The sequence below is a fragment of the Myxocyprinus asiaticus genome, chromosome 4, assembly GCF_019703515.2.
Source record: "Myxocyprinus asiaticus isolate MX2 ecotype Aquarium Trade chromosome 4, UBuf_Myxa_2, whole genome shotgun sequence".
NCBI classification, from domain to species: Eukaryota; Metazoa; Chordata; class Actinopteri; order Cypriniformes; family Catostomidae; genus Myxocyprinus; species Myxocyprinus asiaticus.
The window spans coordinates 41,159,685-41,174,855 of NC_059347.1; the positions used below are offsets into that span (position 1 = coordinate 41,159,685).

The 15,171-nt window shown below is 40.0% G+C and overlaps 1 protein-coding gene across 2 annotated transcripts in view; it reads left to right on the forward strand.

Moving 5' to 3' along the window:
* The first annotated feature begins 521 nt into the window (after positions 1–521).
* Positions 522–15,171, forward strand: part of LOC127440107 (whirlin-like) — a 126,337-nt gene continuing 111,687 nt past the window's right edge. For both annotated transcript variants that reach the window (XM_051696505.1, XM_051696506.1), the window contains exon 1: positions 522–1,745. In XM_051696505.1, the coding sequence (XP_051552465.1) occupies positions 996–1,745 (750 nt within the window). In that variant the 5' untranslated portion in view covers positions 522–995. The remainder of the gene's footprint in view (positions 1,746–15,171) is intronic.

The following is a 15,171-nucleotide window of genomic DNA, read 5'->3' on the forward strand; positions in this document are numbered from 1 at the left end:
GCCCTGCACACACACACACACACACACACACACACACACACACACACATTTTTTTTTTTTTTTTTTTTTTTATGTAGCATTTAGATCACTATTAATGGTGGTTTATTATTCTATCTAAACCCACATCCCATGAAAATGATCTTCCTATGCCACAAATCTATACGGCTAATTGAGATCAAGTGGCTGTGTTAACTGTGTTTCCCTATGTGAAACACTTGCCATCAAGAACTTATAAAATGCGCAGTTCTCTGTGAAAAAGTATTTTGTTAGAATTGATTAACGTCAATGGCCAGGCGTACCTTGAACATTAAATATGGCTTACGCACTGGAAAGATGCTGTTTAATTGTCCGGACGCGTTCCTCAAAAGTAGTTTGTTCCTAAGCAACAGAGTCGCCTCACGCGTATATGCGTCATTCCCTCCTGAGCGGGAGTGTAGGTATCTCGCTACGGACTCATATGGTAGCGACACAAAATCAGAGCGAGCCGCACTGAGCGCGCGCTCCGCGTCTGCTCGCGACTGCCAAACTTGAAACGCTCGAGCTTGTGGGTTTCTCTTTCTCTCATCACAGGAGGCGTGTCACCCGTTGTTTTTCCTCGCTCAATGTGTTAACAGAAGGATTAAAATCACTGGTATGGACATCCAGTCCTCGCGGGACTTAATTCGTTACGGGGGGCTTTGTTTGTCTCTGGAAAAACAGTGGACTTTTTGCGCTGTATAGCCTATTTAGCATTCAGAGTGGCCAGAATTGCTCGCGGTGGGTTAATTTGGTCACTTTACGTGTTTTCCGGTAAATGTAGTTGGGCGTCAAAAGTTTAGAAACAGTATTGTTATTTTGAGAGAGCTCTCAAACGAAGCTTGAACTCAGCATAACCAGTCACGGGCCAGGTTGTAAGCGCGAATCGCAGTGCTGTTCAGTTTTTAACAAGTCGGCAGGGACAGAGCTGGATTCCTAATGCCTGATGTGAAATCCCACTGTGGTTTTGAGGAGCACGGATGAGAATGAGCACGGATCTGGAGCGCGTTTCTCTCAAGTCGGGCGCAAACTCGCTGGGCTCCGGTGGCCGCGCGTTATCCGTTAACGTCAAGAAGTTGCACAACGCGCTTAACGTGCTGCTCAACGACTTCGAACGGGAGCAGTTCATCCACTGCCTCAACGTTTACCACGCTAAGCGTAATGTCTTCGATCTCGTGCAGACTCTCAAAGTCATTCTCAACACGCCCAACAAACGCCAACTGCTACCCATGCTGCGCCTGGTCATACCCCGGTCAGACCAGCTGCTGTTCGACCAGTACACGTCGGAAGGTCTGTATCTGAAAACGGATGTGCTAGCAAGCAGTGTCAATCATGAGTGCTCGCAAGAAATAAGCAACCAGAATGCCCATGCTGGAGCATCGTCAGTGCACTTTCTCAATGAGCAGGCCGGTCCCAGTCAGGGATCTGTGCAAGCAGGTCCCGTTTTCAGCACCACAGCTGAGCGGACAGTTCCAGCGGGCCCTTGTCCAAACGCCGCGTTGATGCAGGAAGCTTCTGATGAGATTCGGCAAGTTACACTTAAACGGAGCAAGAGCCACCAAGGCCTGGGCTTCAGCATACGGGGTGGGTCAGAGCATGGAGTTGGGATCTATGTGTCTTTGGTGGAGCCGGGATCATCCGCTGAGAGAGAGGGGCTGAGAGTTGGAGACCAGATTATGAAAGTGAATAACATGGTGTTTGACCGAGTCACTCATGGAGAAGCTGTCAAGGTGAGGTGTGATCTCGGTGTTAGTCTGTGCATGTTTATGTATCTAAATCTGTATCTTAACCTCCTTTTTTGAAAAAACGATATAAAAATACAATAAAATAAAGAACGGTTTTGCTTTGTTTTTTATACCAAGAATGCAGAAAGGTTTTTTTTTTTTTTTTTTTTTTCTTAGGGTTAGGGTCAGGGATTGAGTTAGGGTTAGACTGTAATAATTATAATTAGCTTCATAAATACAATAGAAGTTTAAGGAATGTCCTCATTTAGAGCTATTCATTTTAACACGTTCATGTGGCTTGAGGTGTGTTAGTGCAGTGGTTCTCAACCAGGGGGGCTCAGCAAACTTCCAAGGGATCGCAAAATGACTTAAAAAAAGTTTTATACAAAAAACTTTTCCATTTCATTACTGCAAGTTTAATTCCATACCCACTCTCTCCCATAGAATCTTACTCAGAATATGTAGGCCAACACATAAGGGGCGAGGGGGCCTTGGTGTCAAAAAGGTTGGGAATCACTGTGTGTATTTTTGATAAATCTCAAAAGCTTTACCTGTTCAGTCTAAAATGCTTTACTCTTCTTTCTTTTACCAATGAAGAAAGAGCAAACAGTCCCATCTGCTTTACCCCTAGCTCTGTTCCCTTGACGCTGTCCTGCAAAGTCAAGTGTCAGAGTCACAGCCATGCAGACAATTCTTTGGCCCAGAGTTCAAGTTACAGTTACTGGCTTTAGCAGGACTAAAATCAATCTTTTATTTATTTTGCATATTTGATTGCACAGTGGTGTGCAATAGCTTTTTGTCCGTGCCACAACCTTAGCTGCTTTGGCCACTGGCATGACCAAACCCTTTCATTTGCTCTATTCTTGTCACTTGGCCCTAATCTTGGACTTTTTTTTTATCACATCCTTCCTCATTCCCTGAGGGTAATTTCAGAAAATTGGATAGCTGGGAGTCGCGTGACGCCAAGCGAGGGTCGGACGTGTGAACGGCGAGCTCTGCGCACATTGCTATTTTTTTATTATTTTTGCGTCATAGACTGGTGAGATTCAATACAATATGTTTCATAACTGTTCTATGAAGACAGTATGTCAAAGAATTCAAAATCCTCGGGCTCTGGAGACATTAAAAGACACTTATGTGCTCAAGCTGATACCTCTGACAGGGCCGCAGACCAGGGACTCAATTTGGACGGTGCGGTGGGAGAAATTCAACGTCAGCTGTCCAGCATGTCTGTGATGCTGACAAAGGTCATTGTGGACTTGGAGGATCTTGCTGTAATATGTCGATCGATTACGGCGATGGAGGCGAAATTCTCTGAGTTGGTTACAAGAATCAGGGACGTCGAGAAACAAATAGATTATCTGGAGTCATCGGAGAGGGAATTAGCTGCTAATCCGCTAGTGACCAAGGCAGATTTGCATTGCGTCTGGGAAAAGTTGGAAGACCTTGAGAATTGTAATCGGAGAAACAATGTCCGAATTGTTTGAATTCCTGAGAACGAAAAAGGCTGAGATATGGTGAAATTCCTTGATGAGCTCTTCCCGAGTCTGCTCGATATAACAGGCCATAAGCTGGAAATCGAGCGAGCTCACAGAGATCCGCCCAGAGATCCGCAGAGGGAGACAGGCCCCGATCAATTCTGGCCAAATTTCTGAGATCATCCGATAAAGATCTTGTGTTTCGTGAGGTGAGGAGTAAAGGAAAGCTTTCTTGGAAGAACCACGACATTTTCTTGTTCCCAGACTTTGCAAATTCTTACATCAACGTAAGATCGCCTTTCCACTGATATTTCTAAGGATGGCCACAAAGTATTTACATGCCCACAACAAGCGATGTCTTTCATAAAGCCATTGGAATGAGTAAGCCATTTGGTGATTTTCATGTTGCTCCCGAGTGAGCTTGACTCACTGAACATTCACTTGACTGTCCGAGGAAACTGGGTGCCTTTTTTGTTTCTTTTTGTGATGGTTCCGCTAAGCGGCTGGAGTTTGTTTTGTGTAGTAATACTCCTTTGGGACAGATGTGGATGAATCTGCTCATTCTTTGTACTTGTGCCTCCTATTGGATGGAGTTTGTTTTGTGGAATATTTTTTTGCAGGACATTGGAAGGATTAGGACATCTCCTGCACTTATGAAACAGCCGGCTCACTAAATATTAGTTTGACTGCCCGAGGAAACTGAACGGTTTCTTATTTTTATTTATTTGTGTGTGTGTGTGTGTGTGTGTGTGTGTGGTGGTTCCGCTAGAGGCTGGAGCTTGTTTTGGGGAGGAACACACCTTCGGGACAGTATGTGCATGAATCTACACTTTCTTTGTGTTTATTCTGCCTATTGGCTGGAGTTTGTTTTATAGATTTTCTTCTGTTATGTAATTCTGTCTCACAAAATTTGTATAGAAGCACCGGACGTGAGCAATCTGACGGCAAAGTTGTCACGGGAGCTCTCGTAGGCTTACATGGACTTTTTGAGTTTAGAGGGATGGACGCCGGTTGGCGCTGTTGTGCGCGGGTTTAATGCGCACGTTTGACTTTTTTCTGTTTGTTTGGTTCGGGGGGTAGTTTGGGGTTTGATTGTTGCACTAATGTTGGAATGTGGTCTTTATAATATTGTTTTTGACACACAATCTATTTTTCTAATATGTCAAAATGTCAGATGTTAATATACAGGTGGATTGTCCCTCTCCACGTGGAATGTGAATGGGCTGGGGCACCCTATAAAAAGAAGGAAAGTTATTTATCTTCTTAAACGTAAGAAATATGATATAGCGTTTCTTCAAGAAACGCATCTTTCCCTGCAGGAAGCTGAAAAATTTGGGAAGATATGGGGTAGACATGTTTTCTTTAGTAGCAGCGGTACAAACAAATGGATTAATTTCAGATTATTTTAATCTGGATAGGGGCACCCGGCAGGGTTGACCTCTTTCCCCATTATTGTTCTGTCTTGCCCTGGAACCATTAGCAGCCACGATAAGAAGGGAAGATGATTTTCCATGGGTGGTGGCAGGAGGTGTGGCGCATAAGCTTTTGCTTTACGCTGATGATATTTTATTATTCATCTCCGACCCCACTAGATCTATGCCTTGCCTCCACAGAATTATTAATTCATTTTCTATGTTCTCAGGATACAGAGTCAATTGGTGTAAATCCGAAGCTTTGGCTCTGACAGCGTACTGTCCAGTAACGACTTTTCAGCCGGGCGCCTTTCAGTGCCCCAAACAGGGCATTAAGTATTTGGGCATTGTGAGGATTAAATATTAATTCTGTTTGTATATGTTTTGCTTTTCATTGTTTAATAGATAAATCAATAAAAAATGTTAATCACAAAAAGAAAATTGGATAACTGAATCAAAATGCCACTGCGGAGCTGGTGCTGTTCTCAGGCTGAGCTCCAAAAATTGGAGTTATCAATTGCAAGTCCAGTTAGACATGAAAAATGAAAATCACCCATGGTGGAATCTGTTATCATCTCTAATTTTAGTTCTAGATTTGAGAGTTAAATCAGAGGTTACATAACAGCTTGTACAGTTTGCAGGAGAATAGTAATGACAGACAGCCACTTTTCTCTCTGCTCTCTCTGGCTTTCTTTCTCTTTCACTATTTGTGTGGGCAGACTCATTCCATGTTTGCTTTTTTTTTTTAAGAATTCACTTTTGACTGTCGAGGGAAGCGCATCATTCTTTTGTATCACCCTTGCTTTGTTGTACTGCCTATCATAATCATGTTGCAATCTTGTCTGCCTGTCAGTATTGGATCCACAGCTAAAAAAAGCACAAAGCAAATAACAATAACACATTTTTTAAATGTCTGACTTACATGGAAGCTCATTTACACAATGGCTTGCCACAATAGTTTTTGCTTTCTGTCACTCACAACAATAATATTATACCTAGTCGATACTTTAACATGAAAGGGTAGTTCACCGAAAAAATAGAAAATTCTTTCATCTTTCGTGTTGTTCCAAACCCGTATTATTTTCTTTCTTCTTTGGAACACAAAATGAGATGTTAGACTGAATGTTATAGGACTGACAGCCTCAGTCCCCATTAATATTCATTGGAAAAAGATCAGTATTGACATTCTTCAAAATTTCTCCTGTTGTGGTGCGTGGAAGAAAGAAAGTCATGGGTGGTTTATTTTTGTCACTTTACGTGTTTTCCGGTAAATGTAGTTGGACATCAAAAGTTTAGAAACAGTATTGTTATTTTGGGAGAGCTCTCAAACGAAGCTTAAACTCAGCATGACCAGTCTCGACCCAGGTTGTTAGCACGAATCACAGTGCAGTTCAGTTTTTAACAAGACGGCAGGGACAGAGCTGGATTCCTAATGCCGGATGTGAAATCCCCCTATGGTTTTGAAGAGCACATGATTTACTGTAAGGCAGGCAGAGGTGTGAATTATACTGATATGACTGTATCACAGTTGTCATTACATGGCTTTTAGCTTTATGTGTTCAGTTCCTCCTTAACACATGGACACTAGTCTCACGTAGCTAGACTTTTGATTAATGGCATAAAGTCTGGCCTACATTGCAGTTTGTTCTGGTTAAAGGTTGAAAAGTCAACACTAAAGGAAAAACTCTTCTTGTTATTAGAAGAAATGTCGATGTTACACAGCGGTTAACACTCGACCCGAACTTTTTTGGTGCATTGCAATAATCTGATTTGAAATAAGTGTATATTTTCCAAAAAACAATTCATGAGGTAAAACAGAAAATAATGTGTTGTTATAGTGCTTTAAATATAGAACAGGGTGAATAGAATTTACCAACCACTCCTTTTTTGTTTTTATTACCATTGTCCATACTGTCCCATCTTTTTCGCAATTGGGGCTGTACATTAGATGGTCTGTGAATGGTCCGTGGGTGGTGCGTGGGCGTGCCATGTGGGGGAGGAGGAAACTTACCCTTGAGAAGACTAATTACACTCCTCTACATGTTTAAAGACGATTTTTTTTTTTTTACTGAGTCCTACCTGCTGTAGCTGAATTCCAGCAGTTTTTTCAGTGTCATTGTTCCAAGATAATTGCCATAGTTCCTGTTAGCGTGCTAGGCTTATCGAGGTGTTCAGAGCCACTCCTGTTGGGATCCCTGTCTCATTTATTAATTGGATCCATTTTGTTTCCCATTAGGAGCTGAATAATGCTGTACATAAAAGCGGTTAATTAAACAGGCAGTGTTTAAGTCAGAGAACACACTCGTAGCTGCCCCAACAATGAGCCTTGATTAGACAGAGAGCTTGGTGGGTGGTGATGTGTGTGCCAGTGGTTGGGTAACAGTAGATCAAAGGATTAAAACAGCAAAAGGGATTATTTTATTTCATTTAATTGCTAATTGAATGGACTTACAATATACTCCAATTTAATATGATTACTCTTCATAGGGGTAGGTAGAAAGGATCAAACATGAAAACTCTATCATGGGTTTTAGAGTGGTGTGCTGAACTACAGGGATTCTGACAAGGAAGTACAGCAGGCAAAGTCAGATTGTCTGCACTCTCTGTTTGAGTCTCACCCTTATTGACCTGCCAGTTTTAAGTAATTATTCTCAATGACAAATTGTACTGACAATGCAAATAATGGCTGCTTGCTCTCCTCTGTATTTCAAGTCTCATCTTGATCCTCGATATTTCTCTATATCTACTTCTCTCTCTCACTTGAATCAGCAGTGAGCATTGAGACAATCCCAGTCTTGAGAATAGCTAACATCCCCCATACTACTCTCCTCGATGTGTTTCACTTCCAGCAAACAGTACATTAGCTCAAAACAGCACCCACTCCAAATCTGATGCTTCTGTAACAAACAGAGCTCAACGGTGCTGCTATTTTCACCACTGAGTTGCACATTTGCCATTGTATAACTTAAACAAAGATAGAAAATGTCATAAAAAAATGCTGTGAGGGCAGAGTTTGGGGTTACATAAGGGACAAAATAATTAAAAGCTGATTTGTTTTCCAATAGTAAGGATCATCAAAGACAGGCACAGTGGTGAATGGGTCCGTGAAGGATAACATGGTCCAATTTATCAAAGCAAGAGAGATGTTTTTGTGTGTGTGTGTGTGTGTCATAGCTAGGAGGGAGAGAGGGAGAGAGAGATACTGAGAGAGGAGGGCCAGAGGTTGATGGAAGTGGAGTTTTTAGACAGTCCATCTGGTGCACTGTCATGGAGATTTTAAAAAGCCAAACAGGTGCCTGAGGAACCGATAGTTGGAGAGTCACTTGAGCTCTCTTCCTCATACTTCCTCATATCAAAAATGTAATTTACATAAAATCTTGACATCCTAGCAAGCTGTCCTTGGCGCGTTCATGAGAGAAGTAGAGATGTTCAACTCATGAATGCATCATTCTTGTGCATCAGATCTTTTCAACAAATAAAAAAAACAGTCTAAATGTTCACAAATTGGACTTCTTTGTTGGTTCACAAGTTCAACTCACTGACCCATTTTATCTGGTAGCAGCTGTTCTCGAGTAAACAGCTCGCTAAATATAAAGACTCTCAGTGAATAACAAATTATACTTGAGACTGTTTCTTACCCAGAGCTATTATATGACTTCAGAAGACTTGGAATATAGAACAGTGAAGTATAGTACCCAATTGTCATTCTTAAGTAAAAGTAAAAATACCTTTATGGAAATTGTGACGAGCTTGCTGCACCACACCCAACAACAAACCCAGCAATAACAAAAAAGATGCAGTGTTTTCAGACCTCGAATAATGCAAAGAAAACAAGTTCATATATTTATTTTTTAACAACACAATACTATTTTGTTTTAACTTAGGAAGTGTTCAGAAATCAATATTTGGTGGAATAACCCTGATTTCCAATCACAGCTTTCATGTGTCTTGGCATGGTCTCATACCAGTCTTTCACATTGCTGTTGGGTGACTTTACGCCACTTTGGCACAAATATTCAAGCAGCTCGGCTTTGTTTGATGGCTTTTGGCCATCCATCTTCCTCTTGATCACATTACAGAGGTTTTCAATGGGGTTCAGGTCTGGAGATTGGGCTGGCCATGACAGGGTCTTGATCCGGTGGTCCTCCATCCACACATTGATTGACCTGGCTGTGTGGCACGGAGCATTGTCCTGCTGGAAAAAACAATCCTCAGAGTTGGGGAACATTGTCAGAGCAGAAGGAAGCAAGTTTTCTTCCAGGATAACCCTGTACGTGGCTTGATTCATTCGTCCTTCACAAAGACGAAACTGTCCATTTCCAGCCTTGCTGAAGCACCCCCAGGTCATCACTCTTCCTATTTTAAAACATTAGTATTAGTATTGTTTTCTTTGCATTATTCGAGGTCTGAAAACACTGCATCATTTTTGTTATTTTGACCAGTTGTCATTCTCTGCAAATAAATGCTCTAAATGACAATATTTTTATTTGGAATTTGGGAGAAATGTTGCCAGTACTTTATAGAATAAAACAAAAATGTTCATTTTACTGAAACACATACCTATAAATAATGTAAATCCAAAGAAACAGACCATTTTGCTGTGGTCTCTTAATTTTTCCAGCGCCATATATATATATACTGTATATATATATATATATATATATATATATACAACATACTACTATATGCATACTATACTTTATGTAATTTCTGTAATGTAGATTCTGAAGAGCAGTACTAAATAAAAACATATTTTATCTCTTATATTTGTATAAATTATTAAAGGGGTGTGAACATTTATGAGACAAAAGGGAATGCAAACTTATCTTTGCAACCATACTGTATATACTGTTTATTAAACCTTAGATTAATGTGATATCAGCTGTCTTCCTTTTCTTTGGTTTTCTACCTTGTTTCTACACAGCTATCTATCGAGCAATTCTGTGATTTGGCAACTAAAAACAGCCATTTGGCTCCTTAATGTTTCAATTTAGGAGCCAATGGCTCCTAAGTAATTTTTTTAGTCTGGAGCCCTGCAAATTAACATGGCTTATAAGAAAAATACTGATAAGTAACTGATATTAAATGTACTTAACTATCAAAAGTTCAAGTGAATGGCATAAATAATAATACAGCTGATTATACACATGCCAACCTAGATGCATGGTGGGGTGCTGGAGTCTTTGTTAGAAAATGGAGTATCTCAAGAACCTGAGTGAGTGATTTATTGAGTAAGTAAATGTCCTACTACGATGGCTTTCTGGAATTCAGCCACAACTATGGATAGGAATCGTAAGGCGTTTAAAGGTGCATTCAAGAATTTTTTTAGTATGTCATCTTGGACTTACACTAAAATATTGGGGTGTGGATGCAGCATCATTCAAACACAATAGTTTTCGGTTACTAATGCTATTGTAGAAAATCACAATTGAAAAGTAAAAACTAGAGTAAATGGACACCTTTAATTTCGAGGCGTAAATATATACAGAAAAAACTACACTAACTAACTTCACAAATTAAAAATGCAAACTTATTTATTCATAATAAAAAAAAATCTGTAGAAATTCAATATTCACAGTCAGCCATGCTTAATTCAATCCATGTGTGAACGTGCCCAATAACAGGGTGGTTACTGAGATTAAGTGAGTATTAGGGCACCTGCACACTAGAGTTAACGCTGCATCAGCGAATACTGCAAGTGCAGTGGAGGAGAGAGATGGAAAACGCAAGGGTTTCCAATAGTGAAGCTCCGTCATGCAACCAGAAGTTGAAAAAATTGCAAATTTTGCTGCAATGCACTCTAGTGTAGGCATCCGTTGACCAATGAAAATCTCTGAGAGGCGGGATTAGTTGCACTGTGAAGTCGAAAACTTGGCGGACAAACTCAAACCTGTGGTGTTTTCATTCCCTGTCCTATATTATCTTTCACTGTCAAGCTAAAAGGATAGTAATTGTGGAGAGAGAGTGCCTGGAGATGAGTTTCAATGATACATGATTATTAAGGTCAATATTTTAAAGCTCCATCTGACCTTTCCCTAATGTGAAAGCGCCCTTATTCGGCTGGTCATGTGATCCTAATATGGCTGCATTCATGAAGGCAGGGGACCCTCTCCATGTAGAATAAAACAGTTTATATAAGGTTACTGATAAGATGGAGGTCTTCATCTCATGTGTGTGCTCATGATTTAATATATATATTTTTAAATAACCACTCATTACTTTGGGAGTAAAACTTTTTTATGAGGAAAATTACTCAGTGTACCTTTAACTATTCTGGTTCTGATTTCTCTTAAAGGTTCAGTTTTCTGGTTCTGTTAACAATTTTTTTTATACTCTTTTGTTAAAACTTTTGCTTTTGCGTGATGCTGATTTCACACTTGTCAGTGTCAGTATCAAGTCAAAGACCTCCATTGTTTCGGCCAGTGAGTGAAACAAAAACAACATAATTGTATACACCTGTAACTGTTTTCAAAGTTTTGTAGATATTATTGCTAAACATTTTGATGAGTACATCTGGTCCTTGTTGATTCATTCATATTACACCTTGGTTAACCTAAATAGTAACCTCATTTTACATGAACAGTCTCTTCTCTTTAGATTCCGGGGTGCTTCTCAGTCATTTTGATTCAGTTTTGTGATTTGTCTGATTCACTCTGCAAACCTTTTTAACCATTTCAAAATATTTAACGCAAACTCTTCATTTATTTATTTATTTATTGCGGCTGATTTATTTATCTATTTTGTGGAGCAACGGTAATGACAGGGTCTGGGTAATGACATGTATCAAAGTGAAAGTATGAATTTTATTTTCAAAATGTTGTGAATTAAAAAGTAAACTGAAAATTTTATACTCAAGTAGAACTCCAAAACTCTACTTTAGTACAGTAACTTAGTATTTATTCTTCTGAATATGGACTACTTTAATGGTGCTTTTGCAACCTTTTTTTTTCTCCCCTTTTCTCCCCAATTTGGAATGCCAAATTCCCAAAGCGCTCTAAGTCTTCGTGGAGGCATAGTGACTTGCCTCAATCCGGGTGGCGGAGGATGAATCTCAGTTGCCTCCTCGTCTGAGACCGTCAAGCCGTGCATCTTATCACGTGGCTTGTGAGCACGTTACTGCGGAGACATAGTGCGTGGGGAGGCTTCATGCTATTCTCTGCGGCATCCATGCACAACTCACCATGCGCCCCACCAAGAGAGAGAACCACATTATAGCGACCACAAGGAGGTTACCCCATGTGGCTCTTCCCTCCCTAGCAACCGGGCCAATTTGGTTGCATAGGAGACCTGGCTGGAGTCACTCAGTATGCCCTGGATTCGAACTCGTGACTCCAGGGGTGGTAGTCAGCATCTTTACTCGCTGAGCTACCACCCCTGGAGCCCCCACTTTTGCATCCTTTTTGAAGCTTGAACGTTTCAGCCTCCATTCACTGTAATTGCATGAAATAAAGCGACTATTATATTCTTTAAATGTTCTTCTTTTGTGTTCCATGGAAGAAAGAAAGTGTCAGGTTTGGATCAGGAAGGGCAGGACTCAAGCTCAGAATAAATAAAATGGGCTATAGTGATATAAAAAAACAAAAACAAACAAACTACCCCAAAGGGAATAAAAAAAATAAATAAAATAAATAAAACAAATCACAGTCCACAGCAACAATCTTGAGGATGGGCTGGAGAGCGGAACCTCAAAGTTTGTGTGGCTCCATGCCAAACAACAGGAACCAACAGGAAACAGACTAGATCCAGGAACAGACCAACAGACAAAACCTTGACAGAGAACCATCCACATGAACACTCAACAACAAACTGACAGAGAACACAGGGAGCATAAATAGGGAAGGAATTAAGGAGGGTACTGAGGGAAGGCAGGTGAGGCAAATTAACTAATAACAAGGTAACAAGGGAATGGGGCATAGACATGAGACAGTAGAGCACATGGCTAACAAAATCTGACAGAATTCATGTGCTCACTCCTAACAATGACAAGACAGATGAGCACATGGCGATTGAACACAATCATAAGCAATGTGCTCAAAAAAAACTAGATGTGTGCGCTCACACAGAGACATGAACAAAGACAGCACATGGCCAGGAAATAAGCACTGAGCCATGTGCTCAAACACAAACAAAGAACATGGGTGTCAGGATCCTGTCACCAAATGATAAACATGACTGACAAAAGTGACAGGATCCTGACAGAAAGTCATTTGGAGCAACATGAGAGTGAGCAAATGACAGAATTTCAAACCCTCTAAACCCTCGGTTTTAGCTGAAATGCTTCTAGAAGGAAGATGAATTGCCAAGTTACTTTTTCTTCTTGACAAACAAACTCATAAATGAAAGTGCAACTCATTTCTAAATTAATTTTAATTTTTAATTAAAAATTAGAACATGACAATGTGATTATTCTGCTTTATTCACACCATAAGCTTGTTTCATGGTTCCACCAGAGAATGAGAATCTCAAAGGCATTTTGGTGGGTTAGAAATATCTGTTCAGATCACAGTGATCTGTTCTGAGTTTGAGTCTGCACCAGGGGAATTAAAACTGTTCTTTATAATTACCTTCTTGTGGAGCATGAAAGTTTGTAGTTTGTAGTCATTGGCTGAGTGTGCACCCCGAATGAGCTAGATCATCACTCTTTCTTTCTTCTTTACTCGTTTGCTTGTGCCTTGTCTCTCATCTGTCTCCTGTTATCTCGATGTGTCTCGAGTTTTGAATACAAATGCCACCATTCACTGTTTGTCTCATATACACATACACATACACAGACAAACACATACTGCAAGAACATGCACACATACAGCACTGCATCTTGGATTCTATTTTGGTTCTTCAAACAGGCTAAGCACAAAGGTTGAGGTATTTTGGTATTGATTTGGCATATTTATCCCACATTATGTAATCTGAATGCATTGCCATTTTTAATCCTTATGCTTCATTATTTTCATGAAACGAAATGTTTTTTAACCAAACATTTGCCAATAGAAAAGTTTATTTTCTTTAAAAACAGACAGTGATGAGAAGTGCTGATTATGTCCCATTAATCAAAAAGCATAAAGAAATTGGTGTGAATCCAGCCCATATTGCTCTTTGTGGTTACAAACTTGTGTGAGTAACAAATGTCGTTAGTTTGGAGCTACTACAGAAAGACTGTGATCTCAAGTTTGGTACTGCAAGATTTTAACAATGTAGAATGGCTGCTTTAACATGACTTAATTATTTCATAATTTACTCACCCCTCAAGTCATTCCAATGCCATATTATTTTTTCTTCTTCTGTGGAACACAAAGTAAGGTATTTTAAGGAATTCCCAAGTTGTTGTTTTTTTCCATACAGTGAAAACATGCAGTTACCAGGGGCTGTCAAGCTTCAAAACAGACACCTCCCCCCATAAAGGTACCACAGAAATTGACACTTGTGCATTTTCATTGTCTGCTGTCATTGCATGTTAAGTATGATTGTGTTCCATGGAAGAAAGAAAGTCAAAAATGTGGGGACAAAAGTTTCAGTTTTTGGATTAACTATTTTAACTATCTTTAAAGAGCAAGAGTAAGTTTTGTCAGTACTCCGGAGATGTGTAATTAAAACTGTGTTTTTGAATGACAGGCTGAGATTTTGCCTCACATAATAGCAATTCTGCTCTTTGTCCAAAGCCTCTCTCTAATAGAGCAATTTTACATTATATGAAATGTAGCATTGCACACCAGCTGCTGGTCAACCCCTGTTGTACCTCTTTCTACCTGTTTAAATGTTCTTCCTTTTAGATTTGTCTTTGTTTGATCTCTCTCCCATTGTTTCCCAAAAAAGCAATTACCACTGTGAAAACAGCAGTTTTGTACTGATGACTTGGTAAAGTTGTCTACTGTTGTTGCTGTGTGCTGGCCTCTGTAGATATTAGATCAATCTCTGCTGTCTCAGAACGCTGGAGTGTCTTCATGCAGGAAATGCTCCACTGTGAAATGATGGGGAATACGTAAACCTCTGAATAGAGAAATCAGAATGTGTCTGGTCGCTGCTTTTGGAAATTACATTCCATCTGTACTAAGTGTTTGGCAGTGCATATGCTGCATGAACTGCACTGAATCATGTCAATCAATCATCAGCAAAGCACTAGGGTTTTGAGAGATGATTGTTTAAGGGCAAGCTGTGAGAGAAAGCAATTGGAAATGGTGGACCAAAGGAATTCTTCATGCAAATTAAAGGTGAATGCCCACTTGTTTACCTTTTTCATGGCATAGCCATCTGTCCTCTGTATCTGTGAAAAGCCAGTTTACAAGTATGCATATGTTTGACCCACTACTTTGAAGAGTAGGAAAAAGCTCATTCGAAGTTGTCTGCTTGAATGAAAATCACTTTCACTGAATGGAAAGTTTCGTTGAAATTTAGAGTAGTGAATGTTGAACGCTTTCAAGTAATGCATTTTATATGTGGTGCATTTCATTGTTAAACCCTTCAGCTGTTTGGGGATGTTATCAAGGCTTGGGCCTCTAATGCACTAGTTTGGCAGACTGATATGATTATGTGACTGTAGGAAGTTTT